At 39.4% G+C, this 23,120-nt stretch overlaps 1 protein-coding gene across 3 annotated transcripts in view; it reads left to right on the top strand.

The window, feature by feature from the left end:
• MAPKAP1 (MAPK associated protein 1) overlaps window positions 1–23,120 on the top strand; it is a 156,720-nt gene that overhangs the window by 84,336 nt on the left and 49,264 nt on the right. For all 3 annotated transcript variants that reach the window (XR_007353025.2, XR_007353026.2, XM_048822976.2), the window contains exon 7: window positions 8,600–8,709. Coding sequence is in view for 1 of the 3 variants with exons in the window: in XM_048822976.2 (XP_048678933.1) it covers window positions 8,600–8,709 (110 nt within the window). In the remaining 2 variants the exon portion in view is untranslated. The remainder of the gene's footprint in view (window positions 1–8,599; window positions 8,710–23,120) is intronic.

Below are 23,120 nucleotides of genomic sequence, written 5' to 3'. Positions count from 1 at the left end.
AAGTTTTGTACCTGCAGAAATATATAGTAAGCACAGGTTTTAAAATGTAAAATTCATTAAATTTGGTGTCTTTAAAATTCAGTAAAGAACTACAGTCATGTTTAAACCACATCAGCTTTGTAACTGCTCGTTTAATAAGCACGTTGCCAGTACATAACCAATAATAATAGGCTAGATCATCTTGCAGTAAAACCCACAGGAAGGTGCTGAGGGGGAGGACCTATCCCAGAGGAGCCCCTCGTGGAGTTCCTCCCCAGCATGATAGAGCAATTTTAAATCAAGGCGATTTAAATCAATGGCTGAATAAATTAAACTTTAATTTAAAATAATTTAAATCACTTGATTTTTTTAAACTTATTATTTCAGTCAAGTTGAGACTTTGTAAAACTAATTTGAAATTATGTACTATTGCAACTTTAGATTAAAAGTTCTAATTAAATTATTGTTTTTTAAATGCAACTACAGGGAGGGTATCTTATTTGAATTTTACAAAACTGCTACAGGCAAAAAACAAAACATTCAATTAAAATTCTGATCTGCTGCAAACACTTAAGCAGGAATGTAACTTTATTTCAGTTGGACTACTCAAGTGCTTAAGGATCAAGGGCTAAAATTTTAATTTTTATTAAAATTTATCTAAGCATCAAAAAAGTCATCATCATTCCAAAACAAAATTGCTTCGGTGTTAACAATGAAATGTTATCTAAGCTTTCAGTACATTAACAAAGTCGTTGAGAAGTCTTTTAAACCCATAGGCTAAAATTTTCAAAAATAGACACCTAAAGGTAGGCTCCTAAATCCATATTTAAGCACCTGAGGGTGGGGGTTTTAAAAGCACCTAGGTGATTTAAGACCACATAGCCCACTGACTTAGAACTGTACTCTCTGAGGAAGGAGTATAGCCTGGTCAAATGGTTTCAAATGACTTGTGGAACTTCAATGTATTGGAAGGTGGTGGGGATTGCAAATATACACAGGCCATTCATTTATCAGCTCTGTTTGAGGTTTGTTGTTCTCACAGTAGGGATGTTATTGAGGGCCCTGGACTTGTCTCTTTCAGTACAGATGATCATTTTAAATGTGAAACTTATTAGTAAACTAAATCTATATAGAATTTCAGATTTTACTAACAATTTGGAAATTAAAGAAACAAATACAAAAAAAATCTGCTAGTAATTAAAGACTATAAAATGGGAAGAAGGTAAATAATTAGCAACATGTAAATTAAAAATAAAATAAAATGTATATTTTTTTGATTTGTGATTTTTGCCCACTCCCTGCTCCCTAACTTTTCTAATGGGGATGGGGTGTACCTGACACCCTTCCCCACTGCAAAATGAATGTTGGGGCCTGCCCCAAGCTGCAGGGTCCCTGGATGCCTCTGTCTCAACAGTAGCTCTGTGCCCCTGGCACCCCCACTCCTGCTAGTAGGTGGCCTCTAACCATGGCTGTCCTAGGGACCCCTCTTCAGGAAAATTCCTACCCCAGAGTGGGCTCTGCAGGAAAGGTGGTAGCTTGGAGGACCATGAGCATCCTCCCCATCTCAACTCAGGACTGATTTGCTAACTCAGGCCACTTGTCTGCATGGCTTTTGAATGCCACAGGGCCCTGAGAGCAGGGGAAAGTGCGGTGCAGGCAGCTGCCTTTTATCCCCACCCGGCCCCCGGAGGGAGAGGGGGAGATCAGCGTACAAAGGTTGAGCTCCGTGTACAGATCTTGGGGACACACTCAGATCCAATAATAATAAACACTGCTTGCTCAGGGGGACTAACCACACTCAAAAGTAATGTTTTTTCTAGGATATTAGGTAGACCAATTAAGCAAGGTGGACCAGCTGCTCCAAATTTTATATGGTGTAATGAAGCCAATCAATTGAAAGCAGTAGCAGTTAGGAGATACTCTAATACATCCTAGCATTGGGTCTTCATTTGAACAAGAAAACCCTAGAAATGTAGATATTGCCAGGTTCCTATGGATTCATTAAAAAAAACAAAAAAAAAAAAACCTGAACTCTCTAGAAATCTGTACCCACTACTGACTGGGGTTGGGGATCGACCTATAAATAATAAGAAAAGTTCTTTTCTGACCATTACAAATACTCTGAACTGTGAAATAAATGAACTGCAGAGAGTTTTAAAGACTGGGAGAGTTATTGAATATATATATGGCTGGCCAGTAGTTACTAAAGAGACCTTTTTATTAAATCAAAACCATCCTTAATTGCCAACCCTTCCATGTTACCAGAATCTGCCAGTGAACTGTTAGTGTCTCTTGATGGCTTAGGAACTTGTTTTACACAGAAAGGTAACTTTAATAGAGACAGTGGCTTCTGGATTAACAGGAAATAAAACAAAATCAGTAATTGCTATCAGTCTTTGCTAACAACTTTTCCAATAAGTAAATGTCTGGGTGTTACTCAGTTGGACAAGAATTTGGTTGACAAATTACCCTAGAGAAATCTAATTTAAGATGGAAAAGATTATCAAAATTTGATGACTCTAATCGAGTAATATTTCTGTACACAAAAAGTGCAAAGATTATTTTTATGATAGTTAATTTTGTATTTTTGGTGTGTGTGTGGTAATGATTTGTAAAATTGCTTATACTTCCTATTTTTTAAAGGGATTTAGTTTAAGATTCTACATCTTTTTTCCTTTACTACTGTTGTAATGCATATAATTATATTCTTTTTTTGTTTTGTCTCTCTCTTCTCACCTTAAAGTATTCTCAGTTGCTACTATGTCAGGCTAGTGACTTGTAATGTTTATTAATACTGTATCACTTACTGGTGAAAAAACTTGATGCTTCTGAGAAGCTTCATGATGAAATGTGGCATTTGATTTCAAGATCTTGCCCATATTGTATGTTGAATACATTCTCAGTTATTATGCAGTTCACTGAACTGACAATTATGGAACCTCGCCTGGGACCCCATTTCAGCAGGACATATTTGAGCAGAAACAGTTTGCAGAACTTTATACCCTTAAACTCCTTGCCAAGGCAAACTCTTAGCCACTTGAGTTTGTTATAAATACCCAGTGGCAGTGGTTGGAAGTAGCCCATGGTGTGTTTTATGTTCTTAGCTGAATGTAAATGTCTTTGTGGTTATATAGAGTAGTAAATAATTGAGTTTGATTAGGGAGAGGGACCTCATTATGCCCCCACCTGTGCCCAGCTGGTAGGGGAGGGTCGAAATGAAGCCATTAGCTGTCTCTCTTACTGGCATCTGAAAGAGCTCAAATACATCTGTGTCTTATTTTCTTTTCTGGCACAATCAGTTGAGCAAGCTAAGCAGGCATGACCGAATTTGGCAAGTTCCAAGGACTCTGGCAAAGTTACACAAGGAAAAGTGGCTTCTAACTGCCCATTAGTCTAGCGAGTTATGTTTTTGGAAAATGACTGTTATGGAAAGGGGTACTTTGTCCAATGTCAAACACTGCATTCTCAAACAATCAGCTTTGATGTCAATTTGAATTTGTCAGGTTGAGTCAAACAAAGCACTGCATTCATGTAAGTGTGAACTTTGTTAGCTGATGAAGTAATACCTGAAAGACTTACTTCAAATGAGCCAGTTATTTAAAGTAATTCTGATACTACCCATAAGGATTTTCTTCTTCCTGAAAATTTTATTGTCACAGCTTGACACTCTGTGACTAATGGCATTGTTCAGGAGTTGGTAATTCTGCCGCCATTTGGCTCCTAGATGAAATTTGGCATACAAGGCCTCTAGCCTGGAGCACGCTTTATGTTCCTGTTTTGTTCAAATTGCTTTGATCATTATGGATTTTTCCTCCCAAAGTTACACTAGCTTTATACCTGAGAGATTCAGATTGGAAACAATGAAATCATATGACGTCTTCCTTGTGGTACACTTACAAATGCAATTCAGAGGTTATGGAAGCTTCCCCCCAATAGTCCTATCCTCTGTTTTCATACCTGTACATATAACTTACAAAACGTATTTTATCATGTATATAAAATGCAAATATATAAAGGTTAACTTAAAGTATTATCACAGTATGGCAATCAAACCTAAAAGCACACAAAAGTAATATGAGGCTTACTTTAGAGCCACAAATGCAAGGCATTTCAGAAAAAGAGCTAAAAATGTGGGCTGACACAGTCGTCATGATTCACATTATTGTACACCCTATCTAAAAATTACCCATCTTAAGTTAAGGACAGTGCATCAACTGGGATTTTTAGCATCAACTTTGATTTCACACTCTTCAGATGGAAAACATTATTAGTCATCACCAGTCATTTTCAACCATGTCAGTTATTTTCTGCAGAAAGCTTGTAAGTGCTATAGATTCCACCTCAGAATAGAACAAAAGTTGTTTCCACATGAGAGAAAAGCACAGACAGTGCATGAAAAAGTTTGTGCTTAATGTTGACGACAGAAGCCTTTCCTCTTTTTTTTAACTGTTAGTTTATTTATCTAAACTGAACCCAAGACTAAGATACTGTATAAATCCCCTACTTCTTCCCCCAAAATTCAACATTCCAAGCTTTGAAGCTTTTGCCTTTTCTCTTGTTTTCATTTTCCTCTCCTGAACCTTGCCACCCTGGCTTCAGCGCTAAGGCTGTAAAGGAAGATGGAAAGCCAAGTTACCTCAGAATGATCACTATCATTAACATTCACGGGTGGTTCACTTATCATTCCTGACTGCACAGACATGGCAGCCGTTATGAAACGTCCACAGGTGTAGCACGATGATACATATTACATTGTGCCACAATGGATTTATGTATTCTGTAACAAAAGAAAAGTGTAATGAAAAAATACAGAAGGTAATCCTTTATTCCTCCACTGCACAATTTATCAGTAATGCTTGTGGATGATAAGTGCCAGGGATTTCCTTTGCTTGATTTAACCTTGTCACCCAGGTATGTTTTCGTAAAATGACAGAAAAATACAGGCTAAGGAATTTCTTTGATTCTCTTTTTTCTAAAGGTACTTTTAATTGATAGAATAGTCTGTCTTTGTCAGTCCGATGTTTTCTAGCAGCTAAAGATAAATCCATTGGCTTAAAATAATGGTATCACACAACAGTGGGCTAGGTTAAAATGTGTGTAATTTGAAAACCTACTTAAATGTATGCTGGATAAGGTATACTTGTAATGAGGATACTTGATGTATGGTACCAATATAGGAAATGACTGAGAACCTGGCAAGTAACCCTTGAAATGCATTTTCCACCACAGTAGCACCTCACTACTCTGCACTAATGAAAGGGAAGGTCAATATGGATTGGCAAAGTTTGCAGTTTGCTGGCGACAGGGATGAGCCCCAGCACCACCAGCCAAGTGTAAGTGATAGCATATTCCATAGCATTACAGAGTGCCGGGGAAAGGGCAGGAGGTGTCATGCTGCTCTCTCCCACTGGTGCATGGGAAACATGGCGTCACACACTGGCCTTGCCCCGAGATGACAGCAGAATCTCATTGTTCTGTGCCCAGATCTACTCTCATTGCAGATTAGTGATTTTACTGTGTACTACCATGTGGTACTGAGATTCTGCTGTGTATTGTCAGAGAAGAGCAATGTTCTTCTTTTATTTAACTAAAACAAAGCAAGAAGATACTAGTAAGTCTGAACTCCGATTGGCATTTCAAACACCTTTGGCATTATTCCATAGCAAATATCCAAAAGTTTACGAATGTGGGGTGCACTTTACATTTCATTTCTCTTGCCAAGGTCTCACTTACTGAATAGCTCACTAAATATAGTAAAACATAGAGGTTTCTCTTTTTTTGCTTTGATCAGTAAAATAAACTTTTAAAGATTGTTCTGGGATGGGATCCAGCTTCTGAGGCAAAGAATGGCTGTGGTTCAGCCATGATTTAGTAATAGAATGTTCAGTAAAATTAGTGTGACAGTTCTCAGGCCAGCTGCTCGATAGGAAAGGCTTGACCAAGTCAAAATGGACTGAAACACTAGCAGGATCAACAACAGCTTTTCCTTTTTAACGGCTGAATTGACCAGAATTAAAAGTCTGTTTTTCATTTAGGGGAGTTCCAGAGATGTCTTAGTATTAGAAAACCCAAATTAGGTCATCAGTGCTGAGTTGCCATTGTTTGCTTCACTCCCAGCAGGCAGCTTGACTTATTCTTAGCTTAGGTTGAAGACCTTAGTTTGCTTATGCATTTGAAATAATTTTTTAAGTCCACAAGGCTGGTCATGTTCCTGTTTGACCATATTAGTTAGTGTTGGGTGTTCATCAGCCTTGATGCTTTAAAATGCTCTCCAGACTCCTCCTGCGACACATCAGTAGCACACGTCAGATAACTTAGAAATGTAAAGGAAAAAAAGAGTTTCCATTACTAGAACTGTAGTGTTTTGGCACATACACTGCTTCCATATGCCAGCTTTTAACCAGAAAAACCACAAAGCTTTCCTCTGTAGATAAGTCAAGACTAGAGAAAAATGTAAGGAACTCAAGGGATCTAACAGAACTAGATGAATGGGCTGCATGATGGCAGGTAAAATTTAGTGTGGACAACTGTAGTGTGCATTGAAAGGGATAGTTTGAACTAGTCATGTGCATTGCAGGGTTCTGAATTTAGTGAAAACCTCTGCTGCCACACACTGAGCAATCAAAAAAGCAAACAAAATGTCTGGCTGCTTTAAGACGGAAAATTTTCTGATGTCATTACAGAAATCGGTTGTACTCACTCATTTTGAGCACTGTGTTCAGTTCTGATCACTCCATCTCAAAAATATACAGCACATATAGAAGGGTAACAAACAAACTTGAAGAGGCATGAAAAGAGGATAGATTGAAAAGATAGGAATGTTTAGTTTAGAGAGGATAGTTCTATAAAATAATGAATGGTACAGAGAAGGTAAGTGTAATTCTCCTGTTTACACTGTCTCATAACACTAGAACAAGGGGAAGGGAAAATGAAATTGGGAGGCAATTAAAAGGAAATAGTTTTACATAACACACAATTCTGAAACTCACTGCCACAGGACTTCACTGAGGCCAAGAGCCTCGTAGGATTCAAAAGAGATGTAGACATTTTATATGGATAATGAGAACATTTACAGAAGCAATTTTTAAATTTTATCTAATGTATAATGGATATAAACCCACATGCTTCAGTGCATAAGCCATCCGATAACTGCCTTGATTTAGGAAGAACTTCCCCTGAATTGGTAGGTTATCCCATAATTATCCATTGTAGGGTTTCTTGCTCCTCCTCTGCAGTATCTGGTACTGGTCTAGATGGCCTGCTGATCTAATCTGATATGTTAATTTCTATGTAAGGGCTATATTTCCCTACCTCCAGCCCATGCTTGTAGGGTCAGGTGGGAAAGGAGACAGTGGTTGGCCACGTGTTATGTTTTATTGTGTTATGTTTTATTGTAAGACCAGTATATGTGGATTCCAAAATTGAGGAACCTGTCTCATTACAAACTTGTGCATGCTCACACCGTTCTTGATGGCACTAATGTTTGTGGTTGAGAAATAACATGTGACAAATTCAGGTTGTCAGTGATCCTTCTAGGATATTTTCCAGGGATAGGTCTGATACAGTAATCTGAACTAAACTTCTTCCCAGAGTTAGGGTCATCCCATAACGTTCAGTTTTGGTCCTGTTTATAATGATGTAAGTGTATTGAGTGGATTGTTGTTGACTGCCAGTTAGTTTTAAAATATTCCAGCCATGCTGTTCATCTAGAATTTTGTTTCTCTGTGGCTACTTCAGTATTTTAATCAGGAGAGAGAGAGAGAGCTCCGCCTCCTCCTGTCTAAATTGCCTTGTGAAATACAATTTCTTCCTCACAGTGCAGCCCTTTCCCTGTGTGTGCCTAACATCTCTGAAATTTCCTTCAGTGACATCTGCTGACATGAACAGAGATTGACTGCAAGGTCCAATGGGCAAAATGTACTGACTGATCAGCCAGGCACCTCTCTTATTACATCATCATCTTCTCCACTTCACCAGTGATAGTACTCTCAGTACCCCATTTGTCCATTTCTCCTAAGACCATCTCGAGGCCAATTACCAGACTTCGTCCCTGCACAAAATGCCTGCCTGAGCTGAGGGCCAGACTAACTAACCTGTTTTCATTAACATCTCTCTTCCAGATTTATGCCACAATGCTCAGCAAAGCCATTCATTTTACTGAATATAATGCTGTGCCCTAGTTTTTCCCTCCTTACTATTCTGTTGCATCTTGATTGTATCATGTATGAAAATGAGATTGCAAACTCTTTGGGGTAGGGGCCAGTTCTTGTGTATTCTGCGAAGCACCTAGCACATTTTACTAATAATGAGAAATAAAGGAGTTCTCCTTGTATGTTTGCTCATTTTCCTTTTTTAAGGACAAACACAAAGTGATCTGAAATGAAGATGATAAATTAGGAAAACCCTTGCAGCATACCCTGAGCTTTGTCACTTTTCTCCTTTGTTGTCCCCAACTTGCTCATCAGAGCTTGCTTAAATCCTCTCATCGTGTCACAAGTGTTAATCTTTGTTTAGTTAATTGGTATACCCAGTAGATCTTTTGCTCACTACACTTACGTCAGTGAGGATTGCAATAAACTGTCTTATGTTTTGTAATAAGGTGTGTGCGTGTGTCTTGCAGAAATGCTGCTCATGGATTCTCACTTATTCAGGTGGACAGTATGAAGGTCACCATGAAGGATATCTTACAAAAGGCCTTAAAGCGGAGGAAGGGATCACAGAGGTGTTCAGGTGGGATACCTATTTTTCTCTCTGTAAAGAGATGTTTTGTCATAAGTAACTTTTTCCCCCCTTAAATCTATTTCTTGTGACTGTCATGCAAAATGCTAATTTTTGTTTAGTTGGTATTGTGATTTTCAGCACAGCTCCAAAGCTGCTCTGTTCACAGGTGGTACAGAAAGAAAGCTTTTCAGATACTACTGAAAAACACTGACAGTGGGAGAATTGTATGATGTTTCCTGCAAAGCCATAGAGTCAGTATCAGTAATATATGTTTGTTATGACAAAGCCACTTGCATTAAACACCAGTCACTGATAGCCTGAAATGAACTGGTAACATGATCATGCCTTTGCTTGTTAGAGTTTATATACTTTTCATTTATGTCAGAACCAGGTATTTAATGTGATTTTTAAAACAAATTCTAAAAAATACAGCAGATTATAACTTGGGTAGAAATAACAGAATACCTGACTTCCTGCAATACTATCAAAATATTGTTGCCCTTACAAATAGCTTAGACATATTGACATTAAAACAGTAGAAAATATGTAATACTCACTGTATTGCAAAGCACTGCTTTTCATGATTATCAATATACATTCACATACATATTAGTAGAGATATTTTAAAAGTACAAGGCTGAGAAATCTGTCCAGCAAGAAATAATTATTGTGAGAAATTGCACTGAGTCTTGTCGCACCACAGAGAACTTTAATATAAACCTATCTATATACTAGGTAGAGATAAGTATCTTGTCTTTGTAAATGAATGAAACCTCCTTATATAACCCTTAGTTTTAAGTATGTGATAATAAAATAAACCCTTTTCTGTTTAGAAAAAGTAGTTCGGTGCAGTTCTTTTAAATGCGTATATAATCTGTCATGGATTTAATTAGCTATCTTCAGATGAAAGCTGAAGTTTTAATAAAAGTTAGAAGAGATAACACAGTGAAGGACACGGATGAGCTGTCTCAAGGCCATATTCCAAGGGAACGATAAGAGCTGTAAAAAATGGCAGAGGAGAGCAATTGAAAATCTGATTCTCGTAAAAAGAGAGAGAGAGATGCTGGTAGGGGCTGTTGTAGATGAGACCTGCTAGCTTCTGCAAGCAATTTGGCCGCTTGCCAGGAGTCATTGTTCACCCTCAGCTGTGGCGGCTTGGTCCAGATGTGCCAACTGCACGTTTCTGCTTTTGCCAGCTGACTGCGCCGTTTGATAACCAGCTCTCTGGATGCCCATCACTGGCCGCAGAGATAGAATTAAATGATGATGATCTTCCCACAAGTTGGGAGAGGAAACAATGCATATAAATCTTGATTTCATCTCAGCGTGAGAAGTCTTTATCCATCATCACTCATAATGAACAAGTCGTTAGCCGCGATGAATGGTGTTCTGGTTTTTTTTCAAACATCTCTTTTGTTCACTTTTTGGGTGACTTTTATGTATTTCCTGGGGGTCAAATTTCTCTCCTGATGGGAGGATGGCTAGCTTAATTTTTAAGTTGCTGCCCTACCGTGTGTATTAAATGCTGCTTTTTTTTCTGTTTGAAATCTGTGTTTTCTTTAATTCTGCTACTTATGTTCAGTAGTGGTAGAAAGGGAGTTTTTTCCTTCCTCTAAGACTTTGATTCTGTTGTCATGATATCCCTGCACATAAACTGTTGTAAACCTTATACCTACTTAGTTGTATATATTGCAGAATAATATACTATTCTGAAATAAGTATATTAAAAATGTATTTAAATTTCTGAGGCTTGGGAAGTACATATAAATAGTTTGAATGTGCATTTTTTTAATAAATATAACTTTTATCCATGTGACTGGCACACCTCATTATCCAGTATGTGTGTTTATGTCAGCTGTCCTGTCTAAAATAGCCCCTGATTCTGGAAATACTTATGTACATGCTAAATTTTAATCACATAAATAGTTCCACTGACATCAACACACGTGCATAAGTACTTCCAGAATCAGAGCCTAAGATTGTAAACTTCATGAAGCAGATCCTCATTCTCTCTCGTATAGTGTTTGAGCTCCATAAATAAGCAAAATTATTTTGATATATTTTTAACATGTCGTCATGTATCTAAAATCACCGTAATACAGAGTTCATTCTTAAAGACTAGATTGTGATGTCTCAGTTTTCAGTAAAAGTTGGTGATAGAATTTAATTTAGGAAAAGAATATCCCCTCTGGTTCAACAAACAGCTCCTTTCAATTTCATCCCTTATTTTAAAAAGATTTTTACTTTTTAAAATATTGCCATGAAAATTTATCTAAAACTTTGATTTATAGTATTGCAATTATTTGATAAAACTGGAACTCCTGGAGAATTTTCTTTGTTTTCCTTTTGCATACAGATCTACAGTGCAGTCTTCTCAGGACAGTGTACTCAGCTTATCGATTTAGTGCTACGGCTTAACTCATTTTTAAGTTCCTTATAAAAAGTTTTCTAACTTTCCATCTTATTACTGACTTGCATGACATTTCAAATCATCCTGCATTTGTGAAGAGGTGGAAAGTTTGGTGGCATGTTTCAGGTGTGGGAGAGATTGTTGAACGGTTGTAATGTGACCAAGAAGTGGACATTCTAATGACAGCAGAGTTAAATACAGTCCCTGAATTAGTTTTCTGTGATTTTTTGGTTTCTCTTGGTAATTTGATGAATACTTTCATTAGCCATTTAGTACAAATATTCCTGGATGTTGCTAGCTGTAGTTATTAATCTGTAATGTGCAGATGGGTGGTAAGGGTTTAATGCATTAGTTCATGAAAATCTCTCTGCCTAGGTCACCTCTGTGAATCAATGACCTTCTGAGCTGCTCCATTTTTGACTTTTGTTTAAAAATACCATTACCAGCCTTGTCACTACCAACCTTTACCAACCTCATGAAGCATGAGGTTGATAATGACAGATAGAGTTTGTAGTGACAAATGGTAGCTCAGATTTCAGCTTTATGAAAGTTCTCTTTTAATATATGCACTGATATTAACACAGAAGTATATGTTAGATGAATCACATCTATAAAAATGTTATGAACACATTTATTTCAAATTACATTTGCTAATGAGACTAAAGCTGAATAAGACTTTGGCCTCCAATTTAATTGAGAGATATTTTAGTGTAGGAAAACATGGGTCAATAAATGGATGTATATGTGGGTAATGACCTTTATTTCATGGAAAATAATCTGAAAGAAATGGAAAAACATTTTAATTATATTGGAATAGATCTTTCGAAAATCTGTCATTCATCAAAATGTAGCTGTTAGGAAAATACTTGCATGAGAAGACAGAGTATGGTGACTAAGTGGTGGCCTTTCTAAAGTTCTTCATAAAAATGTGCTTTTAGTAAAAGAAATAAAAGCTGTGTGCAGTCTTTTCAGAGAAAGGGATAGCTCCTAACCACAATAAAATTAGTAAAAATGCATACATTGACTCAGTGTATGGGTTTATTTTAAAAGAACAACCTGTTTTTTCACTTCTGATTATTTATTTTATAGCACCCAATGTGCTAGGCATTTGACAAAACAAATGGGACTACCCCCCACACAAAGAAGTTGCAATCTAATCCAAATACACACTTTTGTCTGACTAAATGAAGGTATTGACAATTTTAATAGTAAACAACAAAAACTCAGGCCTGTTTTGACACACACACAGCCCATGTAATACGGATTTAGGGCTTCAACTGTATCTTTCACGTCTCAGTATGCCACTTTTTCATTTCATCACATTAGGCTGTTCTGGGCCTTCCTGTTAGAGAAAGTTGTGTTTTGAAGAATTACAAAGCACCCATTAGGATTTTCCTTAATATTTTTCATTTAAGCATAGAGGGAAAACGCCAAAGAATTTAGAGATCAGAACAGCCACCTGTCCAGTTTAGAAACCAGCACAATCCTCCTCTCCAGTCTCAAGTTTCTCATGTACACAGCTCTTTCTCTAGATTTATTTAAACGTGGGTCCAAGACTAGAACAATAGTTGAAAACTTTTGTTCCTTAACATAGTTCTAGTTCAGTGCTGCCCAGACTTTTCCTGTTGTGCAGCCTCTTACCAGTAATGGAATCTATGTGCGCCCCCCCAACCTCCCTCCATTGCTGCACAGTTGGCTCAGCAGAGGAACTTGGGCTGAAGGTAGAGATGGGGACTGAACTGGAGATGGGGGTGGAGCTGGCCTGTGGGCAGAGAGGGAATGAGAGCAGAGCTGGGCTGGGGGTGGAGCGGAGCTGGAGCTGGGGTAGGAGCTGGGCTGGGAGCAGAGTGGGGCTGGGTAGCACTCCCTCCCTGCTCCCTGTGGGGGCTGGCCCAGGCCCTGCCGTGCACCCCGGGCACGCCCTACAGTTTGGGGACCATTGCTCTAATTTATTTTTCAGCCAGGTAACTAAGGGCTGGTCTATGCACAAACTTGCAGTGGAATAACGAACTCCACTTTAATTCACCGATTTAAACAAAATTGAGATAGGACATTTTTATTTCAAAATAAGTGTCCACACATAGATTTGCACCAAAATAGCAAAAGGTTTGAATAAAAACAGATTTAATTATTTCAGTTCCAGTTTGTATGTAGACCATTCCGAAGATTAGTTGAAAAACTGTATTGATTTTTTTCAGCTTACTTAGCTGACTACAGAAAAATTCACTTAATCCAACTATATAAGATGAAAAGTAAATTACTAAGGAGTGTTTTAAAACACCGAAAAGTGTTTCAAAATCTCCACTGATATGATTTGGGTAGGTTTGTAATTCCTGTAGAGCTGCCGTTTTAATGATGCATCCAAAGGGAGAATGTAATTTCTTTATTCCAAATAAACGTACCTGAAAATCCAAATAAACTAAGTAGTCATGTGGTAGGAGGCAAAGTACACTCATGAATCCGAAACTGCGTAGGAGACAGAACACTTAATTATGAATAAATTATCAATTTTCATCATGACAGAGGGTTAACTTTGGGGTGCCACAATGTTCCATAGTTGCACTGGTGTTTAATATCTATACATGGTCTGAAAAAGGGAGTGAGTAGTGAAGTGGCAAAATTAGCAGATGACACAAAATGATTTAGTCAGGTCAAGACTGGAGAAGACTGAGGAACCTCAAAGGAACCTAACCAACCTAGGCGAATGGATGACATGATGGCAGATGAAATTCTATGTTGACAATTACAAACTGATGCTCATAGAAAAGAATTATTTGAACTACTAATACACCTTACCAGAGTCTAAAACTAGGCTCAGGAAAACAACTGCGGCATCTTTGTACACAGCTCAATGAAGACTTGTGCTGCATATGCAGCAGCAGTCAAAAAAGAAAACAAAAAGGTCAGATGCGAGGAATGGGATGGAGAATGAATATGGAAAATATAATAGTCGTAGTATAAAAGTCAGTGTTATGCATTCACCTGGAATACTCTCTTAAATTGTTGTCACCCCATCTGAAAAAAAGATAGAACAGGTATAGAGGACAATCAGTGACATACAGTGAGCCAGATTAGGGCATGAAATAGCTCTTCTATCAAGAAAACTTGAAAAGATGGAGCTGGTATACTTTCCAGCAACAGATAAGTAAGTGAGGTAGGATAGACATGCAAAATAGTGACTTGTCTGGAGAAGGCAAATCTAGAACTTCTGTTCACCTTGTGTCATAACAAGATCGAAGGAGCATTTATTGAAAGTCAGAAGTGGCAAATTCAAAACTGATAAAAGGAAATGCTTTCTCACAGAGTGCATGACTAGCCTGTGACACTCATTGCCACAGACATCATTGAGGCCAAGAGCGAAGCAGGATTCAGTGAAGTGTTGAAGATTTATTTGGATAACAAGATTATCCAGAATTACAATAGTAAAGAATAAATAATTTTGAAGAGATTCAAATTAAACATGCTTCATGGTATAAAACAACTTCTAAGAGTATTTCTACACTGCCAAAAAAGATGTTCTTAATTTGGGTTAAAATAGCAGAGAAGACGGGGGAAATCAGTCTTTAATTTTTAACTATGTAGACTTTAACTCAAGCTGCTAAGCCAAAATGCTGTGTCTTGATTGCTACTTTGGCTCTGGTTGACTTAACATACCCCCCCCCCCTTTTTTTTAGCAGTGTAGAGACACTGTTGGGGGTTTGGAAGAATCATAGAATGGTAGGACTAAAAGGAACCTCGAGAAGTCATCTAGTCCAGTCCCCTGCACTCGTGGTAGGACTAAATATTATCTAGACCAGTGGTTCTCAAAGCCGGTCCGCCGCTTGTTCAGGGAAAGCCCCTGCTGGGCCAGACTGGTTTGTTTACCTGCCGCTTCCGCAGGTTCGGCCAATCGCAGCTCCCACTGGCCGCGGTTTGCCGTTCCAGGCCAATGGGGGCTGTGGGAAGGGCTGCCAGCTCGTCCCTTGGCCCACGTGGCTTCCCGCAGCCTCCATTAGCCTGGAGCAGCGAACCGCAGCCAGTGGGAGCCGCGATCGACTGAACCTGCAGACATGGCAGGTAAACAAACTGGTCCGTCTCGGCAGGGGCTTTCCCTAAACAAGCGGCAGACCGGCTTTGAGAACCACTGATCTAGACCATCCCTGACAGGTGTTTGTCTAACCTGCTCTTAAAAATCTCCAATGATGCAGATTCCACAACCTCCCTAGGCAATTTATACCAGTATTTAACTACCCTGACAGGAAGTTTTTCCTAATGTCCAAGCTAAACTTCCCCTGCTGCAAGTTAAGCGCATTGCTGCTTATCCTGTCCTCAGAGGTTAAGAACAATTTTTCTCCCTCCTCCTTGTAACAGGCTTTTATGTACTGTGACACCATTACTGCTCTACCTTGGTGGGTCTTGTGCTTATTGGCAGATTTGCTCACCTTGGAGCTTCACGGCAGCCCTCAGCTTGGCCGTTTTTCTGAACTCACAGTCCAGATAGACTCCTCCTGTGTCTGACCAGGAGTTGGGAGGATTTGGGGGGAACCCAGGCCTCCCCTGGAACCCGGGTTCCAGCCCAGGGCTCTGTGGAATGCAGCTGTCTAGAGAGCCTCCTGGAACAGCTGTGCGACAGCTACAACTCCCTGGGCTACTTCCCCATGGCCTCCTCCCAACACCTTCCTTATCCTCACCATAGACCTTCCTCCTGGTGTCTGATAATGCTTGTACACCTCAGTCCTCCAACAGTCCGCATTCTCACTCTCAGCTCCTAGTGCCTCTTGCTCCCAGCTCCTCACAAGCACACCAGGTGCCCTGATTAGCCTGCCTTAATTGATTCTAGCAGCTTCTTGATTGGCTGCAGGTGTTCTAATCAACCTGTCTTAATTGTCTCCAGAAGGTTCCTGATTGTTCTGGAACCTTCCCTGTTACCTTACCCAGAGAAAAGGGACCTACTTAGCCTGGGGCTAATATATCTGCCTTCTATTACACTTCTATAGCCATCTGGCCCGATCCTGTCACAGTACTTAAAAACTAACCAATTTATTTGAGCATAAGCTTTCATGAGCTACAGCTCACTTCATCGGATGCATAAAGTTGTAGCTCACGAAAACTTATGCTCAAATAAATTGGTTAGTCTCTAAGGTGCCACAAGTACTCCTTTTCTTTTTGCGAATACAGACTAACATGGCTGCTACTCTGAAACCTACTTAAAAACTGTTATGTCCCCTCTGTCTTATCTTCTCCAGACTAAACAAACCCAGTCTTCCCTCATAGGTCATGTTTTCTAGATCATTTTATTTAATCATTTTTGTTGCTCTTCTCTGGACTTTCTCCAATTCGTCCACATCCTTCCTGAAATGTGGCACCCAGAACTGGAGATAATACTCCAGTTGAGGCCAATCAGTGCAGAGTAGAGCAGAAGCAGCTTTGCCATCACTTGCAGCATTGCTTGTACCTTCCAGCAGATATTGGCCTGGTCAGACAAGGTATTGGGCTAGGTGGACCCCTAGTCTAATGGGTATGATCATTCTTATTTTCTTATAACCTGTGGATGTATCCAGCTGGAGATCAGAGCTGCAGCCCCAACTCCCTTTTATAGATCCTGACAATCCGGCTCCTTCCACTACACTAAAGCAAAACGAAAAAGAGAGAGAAAACTAACTTGCCTACAAAGAGCTATCAAAAATTCCTGGCATTCCCTGTATGTCTGGCTGCTGCTCTGGTCTTTTTGACATGACAGAAGTCAGTGGGCTGACAATATGTCTGCTTCCTTATCAATTTTTTAAATATTTAAATACATATAAATTATTTTAAAATTCCTTATATATAATGTAGTGATTGGACATTATTTATATTTCTTTGCAGTTTTCCTTTCTAAGTTGTTACATGATTTGTGCCTTAAAAGCATGTGTTGATTTGTATTAAATATTAATTATGGACTATATTAGATGAGGCATGAGTGGAAAACAACCCTGTGTGAGAGAGAGTCTTGAATAATGCCTCTTAATTTTTTTCATAAAGAACAAACATCTACTGAAGTGGTGATGGCAACAGCATCATGCACAACAGTTCCATAAAGCACGGCAGTAGGGGGCTAATGGGAATACTGTATCATTTTTTGCCACATGCCCAAACAACCAACTGGAAGAAGTTTGTGAGTGTTAGCAAGTTGCGGAAAAGTCTGTAACAAACAGTCAGTGTCACATAATAGAGAAGATAAATCTACAGAGGAAATTGTTCAGGCAGATGTGTAATTAGTTGAAGTCAGCCTGGATCAATCAGGGTATGAACTGCCTATGCAAGATATGTTCGTCTGCATCCCTTTCTCTAAGCTGGTTTCATTGTACTTAAAGCGAACTGTTCTTTTAGCTTAGTGAGGAAGAATCAAATGCAATCGCATAACCTGACTCTGATTGTAATGGATTCCCTGAGGTACACTCATAAAATAGAAAATGTAATTGATGTTTTCTTATGTTAATGAAAAATAACTAAGTAGAATACTTAATCTTCAATTTATTTAACGTATTGCGTACTCAGCAGCATGTTTTGCAAATACATTTTCACATGGGACCTAGAGATAAAATATTCTTGGTTGAGGGGGTTTGGTCCGAGAGGAGGTCAGTCTAATCCAGAGTTGGACCCACCTTTAGGGGAATTAGCAAAACTCTCCTATTTAAGAAAGCATTCCCTTAGTAACCTGAAAGATAGAGGAAGGAAATGAAGAGAATTAGATCACATTCCAAACAAAGCTCCTATAGCAAGGAAGAGAGAAGAGCTGAAGACTCCATTAAATTCAGTGGGCACCTCTGTGCATATCTAATTTACCTAGGCAGTGTTTTGGTACTGTGTTGATGGTACTATAGACCAGTGGTTTTTCAAACTCTTGCCCGCATGCGCACACACACCCAGCTCCCATTGGTCAGGAGTGCAGAGCCTGTGCTTGGGGCAGAGACAGCGCATGGAGCCCCGTGGCCCCCCCGCCTAGGAGCCAGACCTGCTGCTGGCCATTTCCGGGGCGCAGCACGGTGTCAGAACAGGTAGGGACTAGCCTGCCTTAGCCGGGCAGCACCGCCGACGGGATTTTTAACAGCCCAGTGGGTGGTGCTGACCAGAGCTGCCACAACCCAGTCCCTTCCATTCCGCGACCCAGTTCTGGGTCACAATCCACAGTTTGAAAACCACTGCTATGGAAAACGCTAATATAGGTAGATACATCCAGGACTGCTGTGGATGTAGTTGCTGTATTCAGAGCTCCTTGAAAGCTGCTTCCAGAAACATACACATTAGAGCAATTAATGGATTAAACTGTCTTTTGTCACTAAACTGATATTTAATGACTCTTGTTGCATTTTGCTGGGTTGAAAGAGAAACCAAGACCATGATGGCCTTTTGTTTTTCTGTATAAAGCTCTGTTACTGTGGTGCATAGAGGGATCTTTGCGAGTTTGGATATATGCAATAAGTTGCAAGCCTTGAGAAGCATTTGAAGGTGTTTTATTCATTGGAAGTAAACGGGAGTTTTACCATTGACTTCAAATGGGAGCAAGTTTAGTCCTGCACTGAGTGTTTTTGTTCCAAAAAGGGGACGAAAGAAATATAAATTATCCTCACTTAATTAATATACCATTATCTTTGTAAATGTTGATTGCCTTAAAAAATCAGCTTAGCAGTTGTTGCAAATCAGCCTGCTGCTTATTTCTGTTGAACTTACTTAACACTCCTTTACGATATGTCTACACTGCAGTTAAATACCTGTGGCTGGCCTGTGCCAGCTGACTCATGCTTGGGCTAAAGGGCTGTTTAACTGCAGTGCAGACGTTGGGGTTCTAATGTCATTTGCAGAATATATGCATAGGTGAACTTTGCTAATATACAACTCAGAAGCATTAGCCACTGTTTGATGTCCTTTACCAAGTGATGGAGAGAAATCTGTAATCTGCTGCTACTTTGGGTGGCATACTCTTTACAGGAACAGTGCATCTAGTACAATGAAGCCCTTATTTACTAACTATGAGCAGATGAAGGATGAAAAGGAAGAAGTGGAAATGAATTGGGTTTAGAAGAATGATACCTTAATTCTGACTAGAAGGCCCCACTCAGAATGATAGGATTGTTCAGTCTCCTTTGTTTGGAACCATTGGTGACTCTGCTGAGACTTCCCACAAGGCTTCTAAGTCGCAATGGTGACCTGAGATATCTAAGATTCCATCTAAACTCTTTCTCTCACTTTCTGTAAAGGTGTTCACAACTCTTTTCTGTCATCACTAGCAGTTCGACCATTGTAGCACCAGTTAAGGGAAATCATGATCCTTGTCAGCAATGGTTCATTTTCCAAGAGGCTTAAGAAATATATTCAGTTCATCAAATAATTTCACATAGGCCACCAAACAGATGGTAACAACTCTGGTCACTTTTGTTGTGAGCTGAATTTGAGTTGATGAAATGAGTGAGACTCCATTTTCCATTGCCATTCCCTTGAGCCTTCCACTTCTAATTCAGAATCATCAGGCTTGGGCTTGTTCCACTGGTACCTCCTCCTTCTCTCTTCCACCTACTGCTTCAGCCACCTTATGCATAATCACAAATGTAGAGTGCAAGTTCTCTGGGACAGCAGCTGTCTTTTTCTTCTGTCCATCGGACCAGAAGCTAGCCTAATGAGACCCTGATCAGACTATAGGCTATTGTAATGTGAATAATAAATAATAAGGCAAAGATGTTCAGTACACCAGGGTCTATTTTCAAACCAAGTACTCAGTTCAAACACTGGTGTCCAAATAAGAAACACTAGCACTCTTTGAAGGAAATGCAGCCCATGCTGGTTTTACCATGATTATAATTGTTGCTAAAAAAACAAACACAAAATGGCGCACCCTGAGAACAACCCTGCCCGTCTCTGCTGCCCATCATGTTCTGCTGTTCCTTGTGAACTGAGAAGCCTTAACTGTTTCATCTTGTCTGATTTTAAATAGAAATTCTTTGCAAGGCAAACATGCTACTGATCATTATTAAATAGCAGCTTTAAACTGTAAACATCCCAAACCAGAAATACTCAGTCCTTTTAAGACCAAAATGCTTTACAAGTCTAATTGTTATAAACAGTAACTTCTGCCAACATTTCATAGATGTGACCTGTATTTTCCATAGGTTAGAGCAAGAGCTACTGACTGAGTATTGTGTTCAGTTTGGAGAAAGAGTGATACCTTTTATATAAATGAAAACAGCTGCTTTATAATACCATTAAAGTCCCTAACAGCTGTCAGCCATTGCTTTTTCACATTTTTTAAAATGTGTAAATTTGTAAAGTTACCAAAAGTAATTTACAACATAATCTTACTAATCTAGATCATTCCCACAGGAAGCAGATAGAACATAAATATAAAACCATCCATATCATATTTCAGTCTCCATCATAGAATCAAGTGAATTGTAGTTGCAAAGGCCTGTTTAGGTCATCTATTTCAATCCCCCAGCTAATGCAGGATTATTCCCTGCAGTAGATCTGACTAATTCACAATTTATTTAAGGTAGTTTATTGTTCTATAATTAGTTTTCTTTTCAAAGACAATTATTCAGTCACCTAGCTGAACTTTGAGAACAATTGTACAAAATGAAGTAGTCTGAAATAAGTGAGACACCCTTAATTTAGAAAAACAATAAAGCGTAAGATGCAGATAGTTGAATTATATCCCAAAATATGAATATTCTTTTACTTGTTCTTTCAATGATTTCTAACCTAGTGGTTCTAACACCAGTTTTAATGTGTGGGATCACTTCTAAAGCACACCTCTGAAAGTCTGCACACACATGTGTTCGATCTGCAACACCCACTGGAGAGAAGCCAAAACCCTAATATAAAGGTACTATTTGTGTAAAGAGCTACTTGTTATTGTCTGTCATGTGTCTAGCTCCCAGGGAAATGCTAGGATACAATAAAACTGAAGAATTTAATTTCAGGTTGTTCAATTATCTCACTATTTCTGTGGTATTTCACCTCTTCTGTTTGTAAATACTTGGTCTTGATGCTGTGCTGCTGTCTTCAATGTACCTTCTCCCTTCCTCCTTGGATGTTAAGGAGACTGGCCTTCTCTGAAGTGTTGTGATGGGGCTGAACAGTTAAGCTATGTCTACACTAGGCACCTTTTAGCCACACAGCTCGGCCGCTATCCCTGTGTTGATGAAAGGTGTGCAGTGTAGCTGCTATTTGTTGGCGGGAGAGAGCTCTCCCGCCAACAAAGAAAAAAAAGTCCACCTCCAGCAAGCAGCGGTAGCTTTGTTGGTAGGAGAGAGCTGTCCTCCCAACAAAGCACTGTTCACACCGGCACTTTTCGTCTGTAAAACTTTCGTCATTCGGAGATGTGTGTTTTTTTTCACACCCCTGAACGACAAAAGTTTTACCAACGAAAGTCCAGTGTAGACAAAGCCTTTTGTGTCGCTGCCCTCTGAAAGGAGAAGAGAAGAAAACAGTTCAGATGGTGGTAGAAGAAAGCAGTAGCTGGCAGCAAAGAAACAGGAGAGGAACCACTCTCCTTAAAGGCTGCTATGCTACTATGGGATATTTGTGAGTTTTGCACTTAAAACAGAGATTCAACAGGTGTGAAAAATGCAACATATCCTCCCCAAAATTACACCACCTGCTCATTGAGTACATAATGAATTTTTTGAGCATTTAAAAGTAAATCTTAATTTTAATTCCTAAACTAATTAAAATGGGTCCTTTAAGAAATTTAATATCTACAGTCAGCCTCCCTGCCCTCCCTCCTCCCATGATTTCAGTAATGGATAACACACATTCTTCACACTTTCCATCCATGTGAGAAAACCTGGATTTATGCAGGAAATAGCCTGACTTGATTATGTAAAGAGTTGTCACTTTGGATGGGCTAGCACCAGCAGGAGAGTGAATTTGTGTGGGGGGGTGGAGGGTGAGAAAACCTGGATTTGTGCTGGAAATGGCCCACCTGCTGATCACTTTAGATAAGCTATTACCAGCAGGACAGTGGGGTGGGAGGAGGTATTGTTTCATATTCTCTGTGTGTATATAAAGTCTGCTGCAGTTTCCACGGTATACATCTGATGAAGTGAGCTGTAGCTCACGAAAGCTCATGCTCAAATAAATTGGTTAGTCTCTAAGGTGCCACAAGTACTCCTTTTCTTTTTGCGAATACAGACTAACACGGCTGTTACTCTGAAAACTTTCCATATAGTTAGAACTCTCTGGAATTCTGTGCATTGGTTACATTTGATTAATTAAAAAAATTAATGATAATTTTTCATGTTATTCTTCATAACTGAATATTTCTCCTTCAGCAGAGGTTGAAGGCTACAATAAAATGTTCTGCTGCCAAGAATTTTGCGAAGAACTGCCTTCTTTCATAGTAGTTGCCATCTCCTTTTCTTCTCAAAGTACTCCTGGGGGAATTCTGCAACAAAAAGTTAAATTAAAAATTCGGCTTACTATATTTTCAAATTCTGCAAAATTCTGCACCTTTTGTCAAAATAACACAGTAGAATCACACCAATTTTAATTATTTTGGTCATTTATTTCAAAATACCTGTCAGCAAGTGTGTCTGTAACAATACAGACAACAAAAAGATTCAGAAGCTGTTTTTTGACAAATAGATTCCCTACTAGGCATATTAATACAGAACTCTGAATAATAATTCATTTAAGCTTCAATATAGAACCATATCTCCCCCCCTCCCCCCGAAGCAGTGCAAAGGCTTGGGGGAGTCAGGGGTAATGGAGGAGCTGAAGGAGAGGGAAGTAATTGCTGGGAAGGAGTCTGGCTGTGAACTTGGAGGGTTCTTGGATATGGATGGGAAAAGTATAGAATGGTGGAGGGGCTTTTGTGGGGGAGGGATTGTTAGGGAGCTTCCCCCATGCAGACCCTGGATGACCGCTAGCCTCTCCCATTCAGTCAGGCACATCTGCCCTGTGCCCACGTGTCCCTACACCCCTACTCAGACACCCCCCTGTTACTATATGTCCCTGCACCCCCTCCCCATCCCTATGTGTCTCTGTGCCCCCACTC

The sequence above is a fragment of the Caretta caretta genome, chromosome 16, assembly GCF_965140235.1.
Source record: "Caretta caretta isolate rCarCar2 chromosome 16, rCarCar1.hap1, whole genome shotgun sequence".
NCBI lineage: Eukaryota > Metazoa > Chordata > Testudines > Cheloniidae > Caretta > Caretta caretta.
Note: the sequence above shows the minus strand (reverse complement) of the source record. Positions and strands in the feature narration are given on the sequence as shown.